The sequence below is a fragment of the Primulina eburnea genome, unplaced genomic scaffold, assembly GCF_022965805.1.
Source record: "Primulina eburnea isolate SZY01 unplaced genomic scaffold, ASM2296580v1 ctg567_ERROPOS1600000+, whole genome shotgun sequence".
Classification (NCBI taxonomy): Eukaryota; Viridiplantae; Streptophyta; class Magnoliopsida; order Lamiales; family Gesneriaceae; genus Primulina; species Primulina eburnea.
Genome location: NW_027331355.1, coordinates 1,201,073 through 1,227,833, shown reverse-complemented (window position 1 = coordinate 1,227,833; position 26,761 = coordinate 1,201,073). Strand labels below are relative to the sequence as shown.

Below are 26,761 nucleotides of genomic sequence, written 5' to 3'. Positions count from 1 at the left end.
ATATACACATAATAATTCATGAAACATGCTGTCATGAAGAAATTAAAACAATAGTAATAGATTTCATGATCTATGAAATCTAATCTAACTAAACATGCAACTCAAATCAGATAAACATGCATATAAACAATCTAATTCATGAAACATGCTGTCATGACTGAAAGCAATAACAATAGGTTCCATAGTCTATGAAACCAATTCTTAAACGCATGCAGTTCTAGTCAAATCATGTCTAGACTTGACTCCACTATAACTCTAGGGATCCCGGTGTGAATAAGACGTCGCTGGCTGTCACCTACCCAACCACTCGGGGCGACTGTACGTCTTATTCCTAGACTTCGGTCCGAGCTGTATCGACGGCTGGCAATAGGAGTAATGGCTACTCCTAAGTTGAGATACACCGAACGTCTAGAAGTCTGACAATGACTGTCAAGACTTTCCTATCTTAGATTCAATGAATAACCATCTGTAAACAAAGCATAATCATATTCATAACTGAATATCACAATTAGCTTACATGCTTGAATACATTTCTATAATCAAAGCATAATCAGATAACAATATAACAATAATCTAGTATGTGATTTTATTGGGAAACTCAAATTAATCTAATTTGAGTTATGCTTCCCGAATATCACATGAATTATACCTTTGTCGTCCCTGTCTGACGAAGACAAAGTCTGGTATTCAACTCTGTCCATATCAAATCTGAAATGACAATATCGAATACGCTGTATCAGTGAATAACTCAATACACAATCTGTTCTGATCAATACTCAACTCAGTACCTAATCTGATCAATATCTGAACAATACACAATCTGATTCATATCAACGCTATCACGATGAAATATAAATCATTACTGAATCTGATCAATCTGAATTAGCTGATGTTTCGACGGTATAATAATAAAATCTGAATAACCCCGTCACTCTGAACATCACAAATATAATACTGGAACTCATAATCTGTGTCAACATAATTCATACTCTGAATATTAACACAATTCTGATATAGAATCTCAGTCAATAACTTTCAAAAATCATAACAATTACAGAAACGGTCTGTTCTTTAATCTGACTTCAATTCTATAATGTCTACGGTAGCAGAAACACCATATCTGAATCATATTCAATTCTGACAATATCATAAATTCAAATCTTGTCTAAACTTAACAAAACTTACGTCTAGTTGTAGCCGTCGTCGCTAGAAACACGATACCGAAGTCGGATTTCAATTCAGATAGACGGTTCGCTCATAAATTGAATTATAAACTCACGAACCCAAAAGTTCCTTCCAGCTTCCCATTTCCTTCTGAATAATGTATAAGGGACGAGTTGCAAACATATATATATATATAGCATGCAAATCATACGTGTCATCTCCGAATTTTTCCACCAAACTACTCGCGCATATGCGCGAGACTCTCGGCCTCGACGCAATCGCCACTGGTCCTCGCGCGCATATGCGCGTTATCTCCTCGCGCATGTGCGCCCCTCCTCGCGCATGTGCGCGCCCCACATCGCGCATGTGCGTGAGACTCCCTGCTCGGCACTCATTGGCTGGCGCATATGCGCGACACACCTCCGCGCATATGCGCCCAACCTACTGGACCCTGCGCGCAGGTGCGCGTGCTCGCTTCGTGCATGTGCGCCAACTCTTCGGACGGTTCACGCATGTGCGTGCATATCGTCGCGCATATGCGCTGATGCTACTGTCCTTGCACACCAATTATCGCACGTAATCTAATTTCGTGTCTCGATTATCCCTTTCATGATCGTCTTGATTAAAAATCTATAATCGTAATTTAACACGATATAACATCTTGGGCCTTACATTTCTCCCCCTCTTAGATTTGAGTTCGTCCTCGAACTCACAAGTAATCAATCCAGATTTATAAGAAAAAATGTATAACAGAGTTTAACATCCAAACTCATCTCACTAATATCATTCTGTGGTGTCTTTCTCTGGTCAATCTCTGATTCTAATCTGAACTCAAAATTCAAGAATTATAATATCATAATCCTTTTTCAACTCGTTCTAGCCGAATCAATCCCGCATGACTGGATATACAACATCCGTATATGCCAATCTGCAGTCTATAACCAAACAACACCACCTGTAGTTGTTATCCCATCGGTTTATCCCAATCTAGGACATATGAAATCTTCAGTTTCAAATACCAATCGTCATCATCCGACGTTGGTTTTTTTCAATCTGTTCATTCTGAACTATCTTCATCTTCTTTCGAATTTTCTTCAAATGAAATTTGTAGTATTCACCGTATACTGTCTTGTCTATAACTATCTCATTACCCATCTGATAAGCTGATAGGTATTGTCACATAGTGATATTAAGTCATATTAATTAGTGCTAACATTCAGCACTATATAGCTCTACCCAAAATCTCCCAATATCTAGATAATACGTTCTGACTGTCTGCCAATTGTAACACAATCTAAGAAGAAACTCATGATATACTCTATCACAAGTACAAAATCAACCAGACAATCACATTCTGATATACTCTATCTCGACATTCTGTTGATTCTGATCATTCTTCTGACATCAATCTGTGTCATCTAGTTCTGTTTGTACGTTATCTGGTGCAAACTAATTGATATAGATTGAACAATCTGTCGATCATAATCATATTATCTTACCATCTGAAGAAAAATGGCGGTAATGTCATTACTAAAGCCATAGAAATGTACACCCATTTCTATTCAGAAACATACCAATTCTGTAATAATCTTCTGATTTCTATCTTTCTGCCTATTCTGTTAGCGATTCAGACATATCAGTATGATTTCTGCCAACATTTCAGTACAAATTCTGTTACAACTGATTTAATCTGTTTATATTATACATGTCTGTTCAAATATCATACATTCACAATCACCTGAATGAAAACTGAATCCACTATTGTGCCTTTCTGACACTATCTGTGATTTCAAATTTGAACTCTCCTGTATAAACAATCAGTTAATAATATAAAATAAAGAAGAAATACCTACCTGGCATTCGGTTCTGACTATAGATATCAAATTCTGTTATACAATTCTGAAACATTCTGATATCACAAGATAATCAATCTGATACAAACACAAATCACATATCGGTTGCTCTGATCGCAACTCTGTTCTGATTATTGAAATACAATTCTGAGCATTCTGATCACATTTCTGAACTGTTGCCACTCTCAACTGTTTACAATATTCTGTATCAAACATACATGCAAACCACAGTAATATCAATCAGATTCGGAATACAAACAACCTATACAGATCTAGTGAGTTTAAGAAAACTCATAAACAACGATTGCTGGCAATACTGATAATTCTGACTACTGATCAATCTTCGCAGTGCCCAAATCATCTGCCATACCTCATCTGCAATTAGAATATGCTTCCAACCAATATAAGATGTCTCAAATACTGATTTAGAGCAATCACAATACGCAAGCAGATATAACATAATAAGGGAATAAGAGAATAAGAAAATCTGTAAAACTCAGCAATTCTGACTTTCTGACATTCCTGCTAATTCTGATATATCTGTTATCTGTGTCGTTTACGGTCGCTGATTTCTGTCTCAACTGACTAATTTCTGTAGACAATAATCACGGTTCTCTGAATATTCAATAGAATCTTCAAATATTCCATTTAAATAAATCAGATGCTGTTCACATATCAAATATCATAGATATAACAAGCATAAAATCATCAGAATATCTCTGAACATAAGAGTTAGCAATCTGTACCCTTCTATTAATCTTCAATATCATTCTGTACTGAATTCTAGTATATAACCATTACCTGGTATCGATTAAATTCTGAAATATACCTTTCTGATATCAAACACATCTGTAATCTTATCTAGGCAAATATCAATCAATCCTTACGTAACTATCAAATCCGTAGTTGCTAAACTCGATTTCGGTAGGTCTACTGAATAAATAAGGATACCATCTATTCCTTGCTATAATTATCGAGTCATATACAATACAGATATCAAAGGAATTCTAAATCTAGAATCCTTACTGTGAATCTCTACTCATCAGCCATATCTGGTCTGACTCTTACCATTTATGGAAAAATTCTACAATATGTCTGTACTTGTTCAGCATATACATATCATTAATGCGTTCAAATCAGAAAACACAAGTACATCATAATTTATCTCTATTTCATTCTCATCTTACTGTAGTATACAATATATACCGAAATCTCTGATATCAACATTTCCTCAACAAGCAAGGACATCAATACTACAGTACATACAAACCCAACAGATACAGCATATCTCCATGCAATTCCGTCAAAGATATTCTTAACAAATGCATTAGTATATATCAATACATATGCAATGGAATCATAAAGACTAGTACCTGTTGTGAATTCTAAATCTGTGGTTTCAAGTGAACTTTGTTCCCTACGATCTTCGGGAACGCTTCTGGGGACAAACTTTAGCAAAGTGTCCCGGCTGTCTGCAGATATGACAACTACCAGTCACTCCCTGGCATTGCTCGGTGGGATGCCTCCCTCCGCAACTCTTGCAATACACTTCAGTATGGCTTGGACCAGAAACGCTCGAGCTAGATGAACCACCTCCCATCTTCTTGAATGGCTTCTTCCGAGCTTTCAGCAAATCTTGCTTTTCACTCGTACTGCCTCGATCAAATCGAAGAGGGGATTGCTGTGTCTGGGGTTGCTTCACACACAACCTTGTCAATTGTCTAATCAGACTCGCCTCCGCTCTCTTCGCTTTACTCAAGATATCAGCAAAATGGTAAGGTCGCTGCAAATTCATAAATGCAACTACTTCCGAATTCAACCCTCTGATGAACTGATTCACTATAGCTTCATCATTTCTAGCTAAATCAGGAGCAAAACGCAGTAAGGAAGAGAATTTAGCAGCATATTCGTCAATATTCAATTGACCTTGGCTCAAATTCTCAAACTCCGCTTTCTTGTCCTCTCGGTAGAAAGTTGAGAAAAATCTTTGATAGAATTCAGCTTTGAAGACTTCCCACGTGATCACAATACCACGTTGTGCTAGTACTCCTTTAATAGTAATCCACCAACTTCTGGCAGCATCTTGTAACTGGAGGAATACTAATTTAACTTTCTGTTCATCTGTACAGTCAAGTAGATCAAACAATATTTCTATGTCATCTAACCAGTCCTGACAATCTGCAGATGTCTCTATACCACTCAGAATCGGCGGCTGAAATAACTGAAGTTCTGCCAACTTTACTTCTATCTGAGTTTCTGATGCATCTATCTGTTCAGACGAAGTACTGCCCTTTTCTGGAATTCTCCGAGGCGGTATATCTGAATATCAAACAAATCAATACACAATCTGTATAATCTGTCTCAGCCCTCCTCTGATCATATACCTCTGATTCAGACTCGGTTCTGATTCAGTCTTGATAATTACATGCTGTAGTCAACTCAGATAACAAACAACATGTAATAGGGAAAGCAATAATTCATGCTAGCACACATCATGCAAGTCAACATTGACATAAATCTCATGCTAGCAATCACATGCAAGGAAAGAAAATTCAATCTACCCCGCTCACTCTCCTCTAACTCAGTGCTAAAGAATCTCTCAACTCTGACTATCTCAATCTAAAGGATCTATCGCTCTGATACCACCTGTTGTGGGGACCCGGACGCCGATCTTCTTCTTAATCATCTTTGGGATTTAAATATCAATTAAGATAAAACAGGGTCTAAAAAAATTTTTTCTTTTTAAAATACAGTGCGGAAGGTAATGGCAATTTACATAAAATACATATCTGTATAAAACTACATCTCAGTAGAAAAGTACAATACTGTACAACCTAAATCTAAGGTTCAAATACTAATTTCAAGTATTAAAATCAAATCTACTCTAAGTCCGGAATCACCACGCTAAACTCGTCTTCTCTCGTCGTCTTCTTGACCCTGATCCTGCCCCACCTGTTGTCATGCACACATACAAAACAAGACAACAGCCGGATAACTCCGGTGAGAATAAATCCCAGTATAAAACATGGTAAACATGCATATACACATAATAATTCATGAAACATGCTGTCATGAAGAAATTAAAACAATAGTAATAGATTTCATGATCTATGAAATCTAATCTAACTAAACATGCAACTCAAATCAGATAAACATGCATATAAACAATCTAATTCATGAAACATGCTGTCATGACTGAAAGCAATAACAATAGGTTCCATAGTCTATGAAACCAATTCTTAAACGCATGCAGTTCTAGTCAAATCATGTCTAGACTTGACTCCACTATAACTCTAGGGATCCCGGTGTGAATAAGACGTCGCTGGCTGTCACCTACCCAACCACTCGGGGCGACTGTACGTCTTATTCCTAGACTTCGGTCCGAGCTGTATCGACGGCTGGCAATAGGAGTAATGGCTACTCCTAAGTTGAGATACACCGAACGTCTAGAAGTCTGACAATGACTGTCAAGACTTTCCTATCTTAGATTCAATGAATAACCATCTGTAAACAAAGCATAATCATATTCATAACTGAATATCACAATTAGCTTACATGCTTGAATACATTTCTATAATCAAAGCATAATCAGATAACAATATAACAATAATCTAGTATGTGATTTTATTGGGAAACTCAAATTAATCTAATTTGAGTTATGCTTCCCGAATATCACATGAATTATACCTTTGTCGTCCCTGTCTGACGAAGACGAAGTCTGGTATTCAACTCTGTCCATATCAAATCTGAAATGACAATATCGAATACGCTGTATCAGTGAATAACTCAATACACAATCTGTTCTGATCAATACTCAACTCAGTACCTAATCTGATCAATATCTGAACAATACACAATCTGATTCATATCAACGCTATCACGATGAAATATAAATCATTACTGAATCTGATCAATCTGAATTAGCTGATGTTTCGACGGTATAATAATACAATCTGAATAACCCCGTCACTCTGAACATCACAAATATAATACTGGAACTCATAATCTGTGTCAACATAATTCATACTCTGAATATTAACACAATTCTGATATAGAATCTCAGTCAATAACTTTCAAAAATCATAACAATTACAGAAACGGTCTGTTCTTTAATCTGACTTCAATTCTATAATGTCTACGGTAGCAGAAACACCATATCTGAATCATATTCAATTCTGACAATATCATAAATTCAAATCTTGTCTAAACTTAACAAAACTTACGTCTAGTTGTAGCCGTCGTCGCTAGAAACACGATACCGAAGTCGGATTTCAATTCAGATAGACGGTTCGCTCATAAATTGAATTATAAACTCACGAACCCAAAAGTTCCTTCCAGCTTCCCATTTCCTTCTGAATAATGTATAAGGGACGAGTTGCAAACATATATATATATATATATATATTGCATGCAAATCATACGTGTCATCTCCGAAATTTTCCACCAAACTACTCGCGCATATGCGCGCTCATTCTCGCGCAGATGCGCGAGACTCTCGGCCTCGACGCAATCGCCACTGGTCCTCGCGCGTTATCTCATCGCGCATGTGCGCCCCTCCTCGCGCAAGTGCGCGCCCCACATCGCGCATGTGCGTGAGACTCCCTGCTCGGCACTCATTGGCTGGCGCATATGTGCGACACACCTCCGCGCATATGCGCCCAACCTACTGGACCCTGCGCGCAGGTGCGCGTGCTCGCTTCGCGCATGTGAGCCAACTCTTCGGACGGTTCGCGCATGTGCGTGCATATCGTCGCGCATATGCGCTGATGCTACTGTCCTTGCACACCAATTATCGCACGTAATCTAATTTCGTGTCTCGATTATCCCTTTCATAATCGTCTTGATTAAAAATCTATAATCGTAATTTAACACGATATAACATCTCGGGCCTTACAGACAGTTAGCAATAAAGTGACCAGATTTGCCACAATTGTAACATACATTAGACTCTTCTCTAGAGTTGTTTCTTTGATAATTCTTCTGAAAATTTCCTTGATTTTTCCTCATGAATCTTCCAGATTTCTTAATGAATAATGACATAGCATCATTGCTCAGTTGATCAGCAGCTTTCTCAACTGAACCAGTTGGTTCACTTCTAACAGCAGTCAAGGCAGTAGTTGCTGCTGGGGTAGATGGTTCCCCTTCTCGAGTTTGAAGTTCAAACTCATATGCTTTCAGGTCAGCAAATAAATCATGAAGTTCAACTTTGTTCAGATCTTTTGATTCCCTCATTGCCATAGTTTTGACATCCCATTCTTTGGGAAGTCCTCTGATTACTTTCAACGCTACTTCTTTATTTGTATACACTTTTCCAAGTGCATTCAGTTCGTTGATGATACAGCTGGTTCTTTCATCATATTCGTGCATTGTTTCTCCAATCTTCATTCTGATGTTGTCGAACTTCTGCACAGCAACTGAAAGTTTGTTTCCATTGGTTTGTTCATTGCCTTCGCAAAGTTGAATTAACTTCTCCCAAATTTCTTTGGCGGTTTTGCACATTTTGATTTTACTGAACGTTACTTTGTCCAGGGTCTTATACAATATGTCTTTTGCAACATTGTCTAGATTTGCCTTTCTCTTGTCCTCAGTAGTCCACTCATCTCTGGGCTTTTCAATTCGGTGAGGTGCCCCTTCAGTAATAGCAACAGCTGTGTTTGCTTTCAAAATCTTCATGGGTCCGTCGGTTATAACGTACCACATGTCATCGTCTTGTGCAGCTAGATGAGCCTGCATTCTTATTTTCCAATCATCGAAATCTTCTCTGGAGAACATAGGAATCTTATTGAAAGAGGACATAGTGATCAGATTGAGTATAGATAGTCTTTGATAGGATATGCCTTGCTCTGATACCACTTGATAGGATCGGTTATTGACTAAGGAGTGTTTAGAAGGGAGGGTTGAATAAACACTTCTATGAATTTAAAAGTTCTTTGAAAAAGATAGTTCAGTTTTATTACAAACTGAACTAAATATCCCGTCGGTCAATAACAATCAGTTAAACTGAATAAGCAGTTGCGGAAAATAAACTGATTGAAAGATAGAATATCTAACTGAAAATGAAAGGCTGCAGTAAAGACAACACAATATGTTTCTGGATGTTCGGAGATTTGAATAACTCCTACGTCACCCCTTCTATCTCAAGGATAGGATATTCACTAAAAGACTTTGATCGAGTACAACACTTGTACAGACCCACTTCAGTTAGGACTTATCTATTGCCTAAACTGAAACTCTTAGTATAATACAATGATCTCTGTAAGTAACTGAACTTTAGCACTTGTTGAATTATCAATATTACAGAGTGCTAGTTTGCTCAACTTGTAGCCTTGATTGCTACGAATAAGTCTAATAAGAGTGAACTGAGATTTTGACAAAGCAATAGCAAGTTTGAAATTGATAGATCGTTGTTGTTCTTCAACTGCTCTTTTGTCATATTTATAGACTTGTCTTTCAACGGTAACTTTGAATTTATGTATCCGTTGATTGCTTCTTCAATATTCCTTTGGGCAATGTTCTCTTCATTGATTGTGATACGGCGTCTTAAATGCAATAGCCAAAACACATTGTTCTATGTTGTAGTGATCGAGGTGCGACTTTCCATATTCAGTTGCTGATATGATCTTTCCGAGGTATCTTTAGTTGAGAGATTTTAATATTTTCGGCTGAATGTTTTAACTGATCAGTTCTCAACTGATCAGTTTGTGTTAACTGATTTCAGTTGATAAGTCCAGCTGCCGAATCAGCTGCCGAATTTGCTTTCGCATATTAGATGATTTAATCGATTGATTTATGTTTTTGTCAAACTCCAGAATTTAGTTTCCAACAGGAGCGTATGACTCTTCCATTAAAATCCTATGCATATGGTGGGACTAATCCCATTGATATCAGAAATCGACCACCCAAATGCAGTTTTAAATTTCCTCAACACTCTCCACAATTTCTCTTTTTCATCTAAAGTAAGAGAGGAAGAGTTAATTACAGGATATGTCGACTTCTCACCCAAGAATGAATAGCAAAGATGGCTTGACAATTCCTTCAAAACAGGAGATGAAGGTATTATCTCTGAACATTTTTCTTCTTCCAACTTCTCCTGTGCGGCTTCCTTCACCTTTGGCAACTCTTCAAAAGCTAAAAGTTGCTCTCTCAATTCCCAATCATCATCAACTCTACTGACAGTACTAGAAAGGCATCTTTCTAATGGATCTTCTGGTGTATGACCTATACTAATCTCTGCAACACAAGAGTCAATTATATCAATAATTTTACAAGTACTCACCTCGTCGTTACCTTTAATATCCTTATAGATGTTGAATAACACAGCTTCCCCACCAACTCTCAAGGTGAGTTCTCCTTTGTGTTCATCTATCAATGCTTTTCCAGTGGCTAAGAAAGGTCGCCCAAAAATCAATGGGGCATCTTGATCTTCCTCAATATCAAGTATTACGAAATCAGCAGGGAAGATAAACTTGTCAACTTTTACCAAAACGTCTTCAAGAATTCCACGAGGATAGGTGAGTGACCTATCTGCAAGTTGCAAAGTTATATAAACAGAAAATGGCATAAGATTAATACTCGCTCCAAGATCACATAATGCTTTATTAACATGAGTACTACCAATAATATAAGGAATAGAAAAACTCCCTGGATCTTTTAGTTTTTGTGGTAACTTCTTTTGGAGAATGGCGCTGCAATCTTCGGTCAACTTAACTGTCTCGAACTCTTGCTACTTCCTCTTCTTTGACATCACATCTTTGATGAACTTTGCATAGTTTGGCATTTGCTCTAAAGCATCAGCAAAAGGAATGTTGATGTGAATCTTCTTGAAAATCTCCAAAAATTTTCCAAATTGATCATCAATAATCTTTTTCCTAAATCTTTGTGGATATGGAAGAGTCGATTTCATTATAGAAATCCGTTCAACTTCAGTTTCAATCCGAGACTCCTCAACCTTTTTCTCCTTTCCATTTTCACATTCATCTTCTTCAACTCTCTTCTCATTTTCCTCATTCTCTTTGAATGTTTTAACCTCAAGTTCTCTTCCACTTCTCAAAGTTACAGCTTTGCATTGCTCTTTTGGATTTACTTCAGTATTACTTGGGAATTAACCTCTATTTTGATCTCTCAATGAATTAGCCAATTGTCCAATCTGTGTCTTCAATGATTTCATTGTGGCACCCATATTTCCTATGTGAGTTTCCATGCCATCAAGACGAGATTATGTCCTAGCCATTCTTTTACTAGATTCAGCAACAAATTTCCCAACTAAATCCTCAAGTGAAGGCTTTCCTTCCCCCTTCAATATATTGAACCCCGGTGGAGAATTAAACACATTCTTATTATTAGCATATGAAAAATTCTCATGATTTCTCAAACTAGGATGATAAATGTTAGGGAGAGGGTTACATCAATATCCTCCGTATCCACCAAAATTCCTATTGTTGATATAATGTGCCTCATCAGGAATATGTGGTTTTTCAATAACAACCGATGCTCTTTCAACCTCCGGTGTACTAGATTTATTCATAGCTGCAATTTGAGTTGTTAAAGCTGAAACTTGTGCAGTTAGTGATGTAATAGGATCTACGGCATAAATTCCAGCTTGTTTCTTTACTCCTGACCTCTCAGACGGCCACTGATAACTGTTAGTGGTCATCTGTTCAAGCAAATCATATGCTTGATCAGGTGATTTGGCAAATATCGTACCACCAGCTGTTGCATCCACAGTGCCTCTTGTTTTTCTATTCAAACCATTGTAAAACAATTCAATTTGTACCCAATCTTAAAAATCATGGTTTGGACACCTCCTCAACAACTCCTTATACTGTTCTCATGCCTCATATAATTGCTCAAAGTCAGTCTGCCTAAAAGTACTTATCTCAATTTTCAACTGTGCAGACTTCGCAGGTGGAAAATATTTAGCAAGGAACTTGGTTGCTAACTCTTGCCATGTAGTGATACTCCCCAAGGGAAGCGATTTAAGCCATCCTCTTGCTTGGTCCCTAAGAGCAAAAGGAAACAAGCGCAATCGAATTATATTTTCAGGAACACCATTTATCTTTACCGTGTCAGTGATTTCAAGGAATGTTCTGAGATGTAGATGAGGAACACCATTTATCTTGAGCTCAAAGTTGTTTGCATTAATAGTCCCTCGTGCTATGCCCGAATAATGAGCATTTAGTATCGGCCTAAAATGATCTCTGATGGGTATTGCAGGGGGTGGATTTTTGTTATCTCTGTTGTCAGCCATTGTTTGAATCGCTTCTCTTCTTGCCTTTCTTAATCTTCTTGTGGTTCTTTCGATCTCGGGATCAAAGATAAGCAAGTCAAGATTTTGCGATTTTCGCATGCACTGTCAAACAAAGATAAGAAACAAATCAATGTTTAATGTAATACAATAAAAGCAGCTCCAAATTAAAATCTAGACTAATTTTGGTAACAATACAAATATAAATTTAAAATAAACATCCCCGGCAACGGCGCAAAAACTTGTTGCGTGTTTTCTTGATTGCTCGCAAGCGCACGACGTCAAGTTGTAGTAAAATGTATTTTCGAGTACAAGTGTCGATCCCACGAGGAATGTGTATATAAATGTATATTAGTACTTGTGATTAAAATAGTCTCGACTTTATTTAGAATAATCAATTAAAAGATTTGTTTGCAAGAATAACTAAATTGCAAAAGGATTTAAATGTAACACCAATTTATAACAATTACAATGGAATAAAAGATCTAGAGGTCCGATTTCACGCAACTGTCCACCATGTGTAATTTATTGTAGCTATGTTATAAGAATCCTTCTTATTCATTAGCCAAGAATCCTATAATTACCTACTCCCTCTCCCGAGTGTTGAGTAGACTGTAATTATTTAAAAATGGATTGCAACATTCCCATCAACAATCTATAAATAAATAACACAACAAGCACTAGATTCTCTATTGGCTTCGATAGCAATATAGGCCCTCCCGAACTCTATAAATACCATTGATGTATTTTTCTCATTTTTTGTTTATAATTTCCTCTTCCGAGTGATAAATTGTAAACATATAAATCATTCAAATTATGGCCAATAAATTAAAAGCATTAAGATCAGAACAATACAAATGAACAATAAAAAGAACTTAAATAGCTTAGTTCATATATTCTAACACATGGTTTCTACTTTTGTTCCATCTTTTCTCTAGAAATAACAATTAGTTCATACTAACACAAACAAAACAACAAAACAAGGTTTTGAAACAAGACATATCAACTGAAAAATAAAAGAAAGAAGAACTTATAACAAGAGTTTGAAGTGCTAATTTCGTCCCCGGAGTTGTGCAGCAGATTTCCAAAAACTTGATGAACTAGTCTTCAATCTTCTAGCAGCAGCCTCTACTCTTCCCTTGGCTCCCCAATACCCTAGATGGTAAGTAAATTATGTCCTTTTATGGTCCAGACAAGCCTCTATTCGTAGCACACCAATATCTTGGACTTTCATGCGCACCACACAAAACTACAGATTTCCGGATTCTGTTTTTCAATGAGTGCGGGTGCGGTCAAGAGGACACCGCGGGTGCGCTGCTGCTTCTGGTGTGTGAGCGTAGGTGCGGTGCTTGTTTTATCGTGGGTGCACTGACATTACCGCGGGTGCGGTATATGTAATAGCACGGGTGCGCTGGTGCTTTTGTATTTTTTTATATTTTGCACTTTCCAATTCAACACTTTAATACTCCACACTCTCATTCTAAGCTTACAAAGTATAAACACAAAAACAACAACAAATCACATATAACCTGCTCAAGAATCACAGAATTCCAAGTTTAAAACAAGTAATAAAAGTACAATAAATTACAGCTATCACCTGCACGCTGCTGCACCAAGGCGTGCAGCAGCAACTCTCTCAGGTGGGAGTCCTAGCCTGGCTAGGACTCCTTCCCCAGTCCATAACTAAAGTCCTAGCATGGTTAGGACTCTCCCCCTTACGCATGACAGACACTGGCCGAGCCCTGACCCAAGCCAAGACCAAGCCAACCTCTTATACATGAAACCCGATCCCATAAACCCTTGACAGCAACAAAAAAACGATTTCAAACGTGTCACTTGTGGTGCGGCTTCTATAGCGCGTTTAGGGCCTTTAAAATCATGTAAAAACAAAACTTGATCATACCCTAACATTATGGCAGCCCCTTACACGTATAGAACAAGTTTTTGGATTAAAATTCATGAATTCAATACATGTATGCACAAAAATCCGAAAATAATCACAAAAACTTCATGCATTTCATGCACACGATATTTAAACGATAGTACGATGTGATAGATGAGAAAAGGAGATGTATGGTGTGCCTTCGCGTTTTAAACGCATGAGAAACCGTTGACGACGAAGAACGACGACGAGGAGGGCCTAAGCTTGATAAATCCTTGAAGCTCTCGATTTTTCCTCTAAAATAATATGTGTGTGTATCGTGTAAAAAAGGGGGGTGAATTTTTCAGAAAGTGAGGCGTGTGTCTTGTGTTGTAGAGTGTAGGGTTTGGGGTGGTTTACATATATTATATACTAATTAAATCCCTATAAGGCTTAGGCCTAATAAGCCTACCTATTAGGTCCATTAGTCTTAATTAGAATCTAATTAAAATATTAAATAATTTTGGTAAAATAAGTTTGTGAATTTATTAGTCGGGTTGCCAAAAAGCTCGCAAATTTGTTGAAAAACCAACACCGATAAAATTTACATCCCGCGTATAAAATCACCTCAAAACCCATTTTTTTCAAAAATATGAAAAACTATCAACCATATTTTAAACAATTAAACATATTTATTTAATAAAAACATTTTACGTTTTTCATCCCTCGGTCTCTGTTCTTCGATCGCAACTTGAATGTTCCTTAAAATACAATTTTATGCATCATGACAATTAAATCATATTCAACATATAATCATGCATGTCACATAACCGATTAAGCAAATAAAGTCAATTAATTAATCAATTTTCATAATTCTTAGATTTGCATGCAGTTGGATTACATCGTCTTAATTTTTGGACCTTACATTTTTTATTCTTGAGTAAGAGCGATAATTTCAGCAGGGTAACGGCAAGATTAAGAGAATAGATAGATCGATTGTCTTCTCAACTACTCTTCTCACTTATTTATAGGCTTATGTTCAACGGTAACATTAAATATAATTTGAATCTTTTTACCCGTTGATTCCCACGTCAATATTCCTCTGACATTCATATATTGTAAGCTCTGAAATGCGGCGTTCCACTATAAGTTGCAGTCTGCTTTGTACTGTTTTTGTTTGAATGTCATTTTCGACAACTGAAGACGTGTACAGCTGAATGATCAGCTGATAAGAAATAGCTGGTAAGCTCACAACTGAATATATCAACTGATCAGTCAGTTGTTTTCGTAAGTTCAGTTCAGCTGGCTTCAGTTGCCTTCGATAAACTGCGCATTAATCTTCAGTTAGGCAACTGTCAGTTGATCTATGTAGTTCAGATACTTCAAGCTACTTGATCAGTTAGTCCAATAAATTAAATACTTAGTTTGTCAAACATCCAAAATTAAGTATCAACAGGTCTTAATAGAGAAATTCCTTCAAATCCGCTCCCCTGTAACAAGTTGGTAACCATCATGTATGATGAATGACTACATGATGAAATAAGAAGAAAATAAGGATGCAATTGCAGAATTTGAATCCGGGTAAAGCATAGCTAAATTTAAAGTCCTACCATAAAATAAGGATGCAATTGCAGAATTTCAATCCGGGTAAAGCATAGCTAAATTTAAAGTCCTACCATATAGAAATATTTCAATAATTGTCACATTGCATTGTGTTATTTTATATACAACTTGGCAAAAACTTGTGTGAGATGGTCTCACTATTTGTATTTTGTGAGACATATATCTTATTTGGGTCATCCATGAAAATGTATTGCTTTTTATGTTAAGAGTATTACTTTTTTATTATGAATATCGGTAGGGTTAACCCATATCACACATAAAGATTCATGAGACCGTCTCACAAAAGACATACTCATATAACTATTGTCACGTTGCGTTCCGTTGGCTAGATATCACATATATATATATATATATATTCATTATTTATCACAATCAACTAATCGAATCATTCAATGTTATCCTTTTTGCTTATATTCATTACATATTAAAAATAAACAACATTTTAAGTTATCGTCATCTTATCCAAAATTTAATCAGTCATATCAATCATAATTTATTCAATATCCTATTCAAATACCCTAGTAATTCTAATATGACCTTAATTAAATGGACGGATGGGTAAATTTAAAATAATATAGTAACGGTTTGACCCGTTTTCTTATTTATCCATTAAATTAATATTTAGGCCCATCAGAGGCCCAATTTATAAATACAGACACACGGTGCCCAATTATAGAAGCAGCTTTACTGCAATAAGTCTTTGTCCGCAAATCGTTCCACTTAGAAACCCTAGATTACATTGTCCCAAACGATTTTGGTGATCGAATTAACCTTTTCCATCGAGGTATTCGTTATCATTTACATACATTTTTTTTGTGTAATTTCAGTTATTTTATTCATAACATTATCTTTTTTACTCGCTGGCTTTCAAATTTGAGTTTAAATGTCGCAGAAAACGAACGTATATCTGTACCAGTTATAGGTGAAAAGTGTTATTTAAAATGAGAGGAAATTTTTGCGACTTTAACTGTGCTTGGTCGGAGTTTTTCTATTTTTGGTGGTATTTCTGGGGTTTTCTTGATTGAATTTCTTGGTTGGATTATTTAGCCGTGAGAAGTGAATGACTAAAATGATATCTGTATTGGTCTTGTTAAGATGAAAAATGGTCTGTCCGGAGGGTGAATTAGCCGTTATGGATATTTGATATGTGTCTCGGAGCTGCTTTAGGCTCTCTATAATTCTAGGTGAACCGGATCCTGTTTAAACGATCAAATTGCGGGATACTTGAACAAAATCTGGTTACAAGGCTGAATGAGCAGCCCAGGGTAATCAGCCAAGGGTAATTTTAGCATAAGAATAGAAGCGCATAAAATTAAAGGATATAGGTTTTTATAGAGGCTCGAAGGTATAATAATCCTCTACGACCTACATCCCCTTTTATTCCATTTCGAAAGGAATTTACTAGAAGATTATATTCTTACGAATCCTTTGCATTCACCAACCCGCACCTTTTGCTGGGTGCAAGTCTCTCGCAGGGCATGGAAAGTGGTGCTCAAGGGAATTAAGTTGGGCTTACGTCATGCTTTGTTTTTTATATTTTCAAGAATAGAATAAGTATAATTTAATACAATGTATATTCACGTAGAAGTTTTTTTAAAAGAAAAGTTACTTGGCTAGTATTTTGGGTATTATAGTGCCACTTTGTTTAAGGTTTAGAAATGAGGATGCCCGGGTTTCCTCTCATCACCACTTAGATAATAACTTTTATATAATACTATCATACAATAGATTATTTCTCTCTCGGGTACTTCTGATTGAGAAATTTTTAGGGACATTTGATTGTTTGCTCATGGATGCCGAAGAAAGTTATGCTTCCTTCTTGGAAAAGGTGAAAAGGACTATATACATTGATAACATGTCACCAGCAGCAACCGACTCTGTCGTCAAAGCTGCTTTTAATCAGTTTGGTAATGTTTTAAGTGTTCATTTCATTCCAAACTACCTCGACCCCAAAAATGTTCCCCAAGCTGCATTAGTGGAAATGGAAAATCCAAAACAGGCTGAAGATATCATAGCGGAGATGGAAATTTACCCTTTCATGATATTGGGAATGCCAAGGCCGGTTAGAGCGCGGCCTGCTAAATTGGAGATGTTTGGTGATCGTCCCAGAAAACCGGGAAGGAGAATACTATGTCAGTGGATAGATTCTAAAAATCCTGATTTTGAGGTTGTTCAGAAAATCAAGAATCTTGTAAAGACTCATGCTGCAGAAGCATCATTCTTGCTGATGGTAAAGTCTTCCCTTCTTCTCTGATTGAAAGAATGAATTCATTATTTGCTTGTATGAAATATATTTGCAGCTTATGATGTGTTTTATAATAATAATGTAGGAACAACTGAAAGAGGAAGAGAAGCTCGCAGCCCAACAGAATGAAACCTTGAAAGCAAATTATAGGAAGTTTGAATTGATAGATGGCGTCCATGAAGATGGAACAGCTAAAAAATTGGCTCATTATTATAACTGTTAGAGTAGATGTCCTGCAAGCCAACATTTGGCTAGGGAATTTATTGAGTCAAATAAACAATCTTTATTTTAATATAATTTAACTTTTTATGGTCTTGTTATACTTTATCTGTATACCCATGCAAACAGAATAGATAAAGTCCTTGATTATGCTTTAATACAAATGAATCGTAATTCGATGTTGAAACTAATTTGTAAACACTGCATATTCTAAATTCGTTCTTAGTCGATTCAGCCGCCTAAAACATGGATAAATGTCGCTTGAGCTCGAGACTAACATCTGTGATGTTGTGTACTGCGTTTCTTGGTAAGGCATGAGATGTCCAAACATGCAGATGAGTAGTCATCCGATGATTATACCGAACAACCCTCCCTCGGACTTTCCAAGTGGTTATCATTCATCGAAAGGATAAGTTCGTGGTTATGATCGTACACCATTAGCCTTACGACCTGGGACAACACTGAGGTTCTATATGCTAGGGCTGTGCTTTGACTCGTTTACCGGCTCCAGGAGAGTCATCAGGTGGCGAGGTTGGGTACAGTTGCGACACATATAGGAGACAATGCATTGTAGTCGGGGATTCACCGCTCACCTACGGGGGTGTGGATATCCTATGTGATCTGATGAAATAATAGTGCATGGAATCTCTGGCCAGAGTACGAGATGTACGTTGGAGAAGGAGTTCTCCAAATAGTACACGCGATGCCACTATTATAGTTATCACATAGTTATCGAATTAATATGCAACCCTCGATGAACCAGTGGTTGCAGATTTGATCGGGATATATGAGATGAAGTGACCGTAATGTACGCTAATCATAATCGATTGGTTCTTGCAGGCACTATCAGTGATACTTAGGGGATCATGGGGCGATGCTACTAGACGCTCTTACTATGATCCGATTGCTGCAATCAGAAATGAGTTCTGACATTCTTGATCAAGATGTTGATAAAAGAATGTGGCTAACTAGGGTAAGCCCGAATAAAAGATTATGTCCTGAATCAGAAAGAGTTGTGAACCCACGGCTAGCTGTATCCCTGAACTATTGAGGGTCATACAAGTACTGGATTGTTTGTTCCCGTTGAGAGAATAAATTGAAGAAGTTGAATTTATATAATATATAGTAAATTCAAGGAGTTGAATTTATGATAATTAAATTTTGAGAGAATAAATTCAAGTAGTTGAATTTATAAAATTTGATAATTTAATTTATTAAACTCAGAAGTTGAGTTTATTAAATATTAAATTTTGGAGGTGATAAAAATTCAAAGAGTTAAATTTACAATTTAAATAATAAATTCAAATGTTGAATTTATGATGTATTTAATTTATTAAGTTCAAGAGTTGAGTTGATTAATTAATAAATTAAATATGATGGGTAATATGTTTAATGGCTTGTAGGAGTACAAGTCCAACATATTAAATAATTAAAGTTATTAATGAGCCTTGATTAATGGATTAAACTAGTGTGACTAGCCCAATTAATTAATCAAGTCAATTAATGTTAATTAGAGGGCCCAATTATTATACTATGATAATTAGGTCATGGGTTAGTTATAAATAAGAGTTGAGAAAAAAAAAACCCTAGCCTCCACAACACAATAATTTTCATTGTGTAATTCCTCCAAAATATTTAGTTTATTTAATTAATGAGATTAATTAAGTAAATCATGATTAAAAAGAAATATTGAGATTTTCTTTATCCCAATTGGCATAGATTTCCTTCGTGAGATTCAAGGAACCTTGCAACAAAATTTTAGCTCTCAAAAATTTATGAAGTTTCGGCCAATTTTTGAGAATTGTGGATCGATTTCTTCAGTGTTCAATCTCTACGCAAAATATATTCTAATTTTTCTAGTGCAAATTAGAAGAAGAACAAGTAATCCGATCGTGGACCTGATTCGAAGATTAAAGAAGTAGATTGAAGAACGTTCGTAGGGATTTACAACAAGAGCTACGTCCGCTTATACCGGCGTAGTTGGAGCCTAGTGAAATTGTTCACCAAAGGTAAAAGTTTTACACACCCTATGAATGTTTTTGATAAAATCATACGAGCGCCTAAAGCAAATCATATTTTAATGGTCAAAATAAAATAAAAATTTTAAAGCTTCCGCTGTATTTGGGCGTGTAGAAAACTGGGATCCAACAGTGGTATCAGCGCAAAAGTTTTTTCTAAATCGTATGGTTTGATATTGAATAATTTATTTCTAACCACACAAGAAAATTTTTCAGAAAATTGATGCACTATAAAAATTTTATTTTTCCAGAAAACAAAAAAAAAATTTCGGTCTGCTCGGAACTTTTCCGGTCAGACCGCGCGCAGCGCCTGCGCAGAGACGCACACCGCGCGCAGCATGCGGAGCGCACAGCGTGCAGACGCCGCGCGCGCCAGTGCGCACCCTGCGCGCACAGGGGTGCCGCCACTGCCCGAAACGTTCGGGCAGCGGGCGAGCAGCGGGCGGCTGCCCGGGATCGTATCGGGAACCATTTTGGATGATGGGCTTGAATTTTTTGGGCCTAGTATGTAATTTTCCGATTTTTCAAATTTTTATGTAAAATTGTTATTTTTGAAAATTGGTTCAATTTTTATTTTGGAAAATTAATTTTTGGAAAATTTATAATTTTCTTGTAAAATAAATTATTGGAATATGATTTATTTATTTATGGTAAAAATGAGTTTTACAATAAATCAATTATTATTGATTTAATTGGAAATTAAATAAAGGAGTTTATTTAATTTATTAAATCTTTTAATAATTGTGGTTGTTAGTGATAAAGTTAGTAGATATATGATTTATCAAATAATTAAATTGTTTAATTAACTTGGTTTTAATTTTTGATATTAAATGCATGAAGGATGATCGAGAGCCTTGACCAATGTGTTTGGTGTATGTTAGGATATTTTACTGTTTTTTATTCATTTTGTTAATATTTGATATTATTAAAGTGGGCCTGGTTTATTGTCGGGACCCGGACGCTAATCATCTTCTTAATCGTAATTGGGACTAATTTAATTAATTACAATAAACAAGGTCTAATTTTATTTTTTTTAAAATGCGGAACGTAATTGAATCAAACTCCTATACATATCAGTATAAAAGTATAAATCTGATACAACATACAATCATTTACATCTCAGGTTCAACAACTAACTATCAAGTGTTTAAACCCTATCTCTAGTCCAAGTTTGTAGTCTCCACTCTAATCTCGATCTTTCTTCACCTATGTGGCCCTGAACCTGTCCCACATGTTGCCATGCACACATACAGACAAGACAACAGCCGGATAACTCCGGTGAAATATAAATATCCCAGTATAAACAATGTATCAATATAATTATATAAAAGCATAAACAATCATTAAAACATGTATCCAATCTGACTACATGAACCAATACGAATCTCTAATTTAGTCAATGACTTATTATCTTATCTCAACTTATTTCTAATCTAGGGATCCCGATCTAATTTAGACTTCGGCATGCTGTATCGAATGCCTACAATAGAAGTCGTTCTACATCTAAGCTCATCGATACACCGTAAGTCTAGAGTCTCAGCGGTTCTCACAAAGACTCGGCGGTTCTGCCATAGATAGGCTGATCCGCCCTAGATTCAAACTCTGGCTCTGCTATAACTCAATAGAATAAACATATCAATCTGATAATCTGCAAATATCAATGCAATAAAATAAAGTATGTGATTTTTGGAAACTCAAGTCAAACTTAACTCGAGTTGTGCAATCCCGAATCAACATTTATTTATACCTTTCGTTCTGTCGCTCTGATACAATCGAAGTCTCGACTCAAAGTCTGTCAATGTTCAATCTGGCAATGACAATACCAATATACTGTATCAATATTGTATTTAAATCAAGACATCTCTGTCTTATTAAATTCTGACGGTACAACCGTATAATTCTGCTATACCGGTGATACCACACCAGTACATAGTAATTCTAATAACTTATAATCCACCACAGTGCAAATCTGACATCACATCTCACTCAATTTAGCTCTGAAATTCATAACAATTTCATAATCAATCTGTTTCTTAATCTGACTTCGATTTTATGATATCTACTATGTCACAAACATCATATATGAATCATATCTAATTCTGGACATAGCATAATTTCAAACCTTAACAAAACGTAACGAAACTTACGTCCTGTTGAAGCCTGCGTCGATAGGAACAGAGTACTGCAGTCAGATTCAAAATCGGACGGACGGATCGAAATATAAGGCGTAAAGATTTTACAAGCCTTTCTCGTTCCTCTTTTTTCCTTTCTTTCTGAATTTGAAGATTTGTATACATATATATATTCACACGTTGCATGTCCAAGCAACGTGTTATCTCCTCCTTAATTTTGGTTGGCGCTCGGGCGGTGCTAAACTACCGCTCGAGCGCGGCATTCTCTGTCCAAGTACTTGGCGTGTTACACCTTTGCGCTCGGGCGGTCAAAAACTACCGCCCGGGCGCCACATCTTCTGCCCGAACATACTTCTATTGAACACTGGCGCTCGGGCGGTCAAAAACTACCACTCGGGCGCCAGACTCACTGTCCCTAAGTTGTGTAATTCATATGCTTGGCCCAATTTGGTCTCGTAATGGCCCGGCTATATCACATCAGTTTAAAATCGATAATCTCCGATTAATATAATCAAAATCTCATATTAACAGAATCAAGATCTTGGCTCTTACATTTCTCCCCCCTAAGATACGATTTCGCCCCCGAAATCACAGTCAATTAATCGTATCAATAAGGAGTATATACATAAACCGTATAAAACATTTACATTATCGAAATAACTCTGGGAACTCTTGTCTCATATCTGATTCAGTTTCCCAGGTTGCTTCTTCAGTGCCATGACGAGTCAATTGAATTTTCACAAGTGTAATGGTCTTGGTTTTGAGCTGTTTTTCTTTACGATCGATGATCTGAATCGATTTTTCAACATAGCTCAACGTCTCATCCAATTCGGCCTCGTCTGGCTGAATAGCATGTGAAGCATCAGGAAGGTATTTCCTTAATAACGATACATGAAAGACATCATATATCCCGGATAATGAAGGCGGTAAAGCGAGTCGATAGGCACGATCTCCTATCTTCTCGAGAATCTCATAAGGTCCAATGTGTAATGCCCGGAAATGTTAAAAATGTGAAGGGTACAATGTTGGAACAGATTCAGTGGCGCCCGAGCGGTAGAAAAGTCCCGCCCGAGCGCCATTGTTCAACAAAATTATGTTTTGGGCAGAAGCTTCCGCGCCCGAGCGGTACATTTTGACCGCCCGAGCGCCAAAGTATCATTCGGAAAGTGTTGGACAGAAACTGCCGCGCCCGAGCGGTACATTCTTACCGCCCGAGCGCCGCCTGAAATGTGTTAATGTTTTAAGAAGACACGTATGAGATTTCATGCAATATATATGAGTTGAGCTGTCTTCATTTCTCTTCATTCTTCATCAGCAGAACCGAGAACAAGCTTTCCCTCAAGCTTTTCATATTAGAATTGGTATTGTGAAAGATTTATACCTCCAAATTTAAATCCAAGCATAGATTTGAACTCCTACCTTTGAAGACTACAAGAAGATGTAAGTTTCAGTTATTTTCAGCATGTTTCGATATTTGTGTGTTGGAAGAATTCAGATTTGAGTTATAATATGTGTTCTTGATATTATGAGCATCGTAGAAACGTTACCGGATTGATTTTCAGATACCGTATGACGTTGTTTCGAAATTCCAGCATGTATTATGAGAGATTATGCAGATTTTCAGTGTTGAAATGATTGTGCTATTGATGTTGAATTGATTGAGGTTAATCGATTATTGTTATGTTGAGATTGAGTTATCGGTATCGCGAGACTACGCCGTTAAGCCGTTGAATTACATTGAAAGCGATTACAGAATTGTATATTGAGATGTATATTGATAGAGTGCACATTTATTATGCTATTTCAGATTTGTATTGACTACTTGGTATTCGAGACTTCGACTACGACACCGACTATTCGACAAGAAAGGTATAATTCATGTGGTCACGGGATTGCACAACTCGATTCAGATTTGATACGAGTTTTCCCTAAATCACATACTAGATTGTTATTACATTTCATTATGTAATGCCTTGTTTATTGAATTATATTCGAGTCCTGAGATAGATATTGGCAGACTGGCCAAAACTAGACGTTTCGGTGTATCGACGCATAGGAGTAGATTTGCTCTATGTGTAGACTCTCGATACAGAGTTGACCGAAGTCTAGGAATAAGACGTACCGTCGCCCCGATTGGTTGAGTAGGTGACAGACCGTCTTATTCACACGGGATCCCTAGATTAGAAATGAGTCGAGTCAAGATTTAAATGTTGAATACAGATTTGTATTCTTCGACATGTTTAGATTTGCATTCATGTTAATTGATATATGCTATGCTTTTGTACATGATTTATGACATTGCATGCATCCATGTTTTATACTGGGATATGTTCTCACCGGAGTTATCCGGCTGTTGTCGTGTCTGTATGTGTGCATGGCAACAGGTGGAGCAGGATCTGGGTCTCGAGCTAGATGAGAGATTGATGATAGCGTGGAGATCTCGGGCGTTGAAGATTTGTAGTGTTTCCTACTAGACTTGTATCACTTATGTTGTAGTTGGTATGTAAACACTGGTGTATGGTGGTACTAGACAGACATGTATGTACATTATGTTGTTTATTTCAGTTACAGATATGATATGCTTTAGTTATACATTTGAATTAATATTAAAAGCAAATTTTTGACCCACATTTTCGAGCAAAGATCCAATTAAATCCCAAAAAGAATTGAGTTAGAGCCCGGGTCCCCACAACAGGTGGTATCAGAGCTGTAGGTTCTGTAGACTGAGATAGAATAGAATGAGCGGGGTAGATCGAGTCATCTTCCTTGCTTTTGAGATGCTAGCATGATTTATTGCTTTCTCTATTATATGTTGTGTTGTATTATCTGAATTGATTTACAGCATTTCAAGCTTGAATCAGAACCGATTCTCGATCAGAGTCTTTGATCAGAGGAGGGCTGAGACAGATGATATTGATTGTGTATTAATTAGTTTGATAATCAGATTTATGCCGGCTAGACGTATACCACAGCCAGAGCAGGGTAGCACATCAGGTGCACAGATGGATGTTACCGCCTACCCTGAAGGGCACAGAGAGTGCAGTAGAGTGCGAGAGCTGGCTTAATGATATCGAGATGTTGTTTGAGTCTTTGGCATATACTGATGAGCGACGTGTGAAACTGATAGGGCATCAGATGCAAGAGGTTGCCAAGAGCTGGTGGTTGACTACGAAGAGAGCCTTGGAGCACCGAGGCATTGACATCACGTGGAAAGTCTTTAAAGATGAGTTCTATCAGCGTTTCTTCCCCGTCTCTTACCGAAAAGATAAAGGAGCTGAATTTGCGAATCTGAAGCAGGGACAGTGGAACATCGAGGAGTATGTTGCTAAATTCTCTGCATTGCTACGATTTGCACCGCATGTTGCAGGAAACGACGAGGCAGTGGCCGATCAGTTCATCAACGGATTGAATCCCGATGTCTTTACCCTGGTGAACACGGGCCGGCCTAGTACTTTTTCAGAGGCATTGAACCGAGCAAAGGGAGCAGAGGCTGGCTTGATCAGGCAGCGAGGGGCTTCCTACGGTGTTCAGGGGCAGAGACCGCCACAGCCTACGATCGTACAGTTTCCACCACCTCCTCCTCGTTTTGACAGTGGAGCTAGTGGTAGTGGCAAGAAGGAATTTCTGAAGGCTAAGGGCAAACAGTTTAAGAAATCCGGAAGCAGTTCATCGAGTTCGAGTGGATCTCGACAGAGAGGTCAGGGTTCAGATTACAGTGGCGTGTATTGTAGCTCTTGTGGAGGACGACATGCGACAGAGCAGTGTCAAGGAGTTATGGGACGCTGCAACATCTGTAGGCAACAGGGACACTTCGCTAGAGTTTGTCCCCAGAGAGGTGCACAACGATTCCAGAGCACAGGATCATCAGCACCAGCGCCACAGATGGAGAGACAGGCATCTTCTGTACACTCCTTCCAGCCACCCTCCACACAGACCCAGCAGAGACCAGGAGGTAGTCAAACGGTGAGTCAGCCTCCCAGACAACAGGCACGTGTTTTTGCCCTGACAGAGGAGCAGGCGCAGGAGGCGCCAGATGACGTCATTGCAGGTAACTGTTTTCTTTGCGGTTATCCTGCATATGTGTTGATAGACACAGGGGTATCTCATACATTCATATCTGAACATTTTGCATTGAGACATTCATTGCCTGTTGAGTCGATGTCGACAGTAGTGTCTATAACTTCTCCGTTGGGAAGTGGTTTGATATCTGTGACTACTGTTAGACACTGTATGCTTCAGTTTGAGGGGCATGAGATTGATCTTGATTGTGTAGTACTTGGTTTAGCTGATTTTGATTGTATAGTTGGTATAGACATGTTGACCAAGTACAGGGCCACTGTAGATTGTTTCTACAAGATTGTCAGATTCAGACCCGAAATGACAGATGAGTGGAAATTCTACG

At 37.4% G+C, this 26,761-nt stretch overlaps 1 protein-coding gene across 3 annotated transcripts in view; it reads left to right on the top strand.

The window, feature by feature from the left end:
- The first annotated feature begins 16,398 nt into the window (after positions 1–16,398).
- LOC140821445 (ASI1-immunoprecipitated protein 1-like) overlaps positions 16,399–26,761 on the top strand; it is a 28,749-nt gene continuing 18,386 nt past the window's right edge. The window contains exons 1-3 of one of the 3 annotated variants that reach the window (XM_073181948.1): positions 16,399–16,529; positions 17,515–17,975; positions 18,076–18,220. In XM_073181948.1, the coding sequence (XP_073038049.1) occupies positions 17,535–17,975; positions 18,076–18,213 (579 nt within the window). In that variant the 5' untranslated portion in view covers positions 16,399–16,529; positions 17,515–17,534 and the 3' untranslated portion in view covers positions 18,214–18,220. Of the gene's footprint in view, positions 16,530–16,840; positions 17,976–18,075; positions 18,300–26,761 lie in introns of those variants that run through there. The other 2 variants (XM_073181947.1, XM_073181946.1) reach the window with 2 other exon arrangements.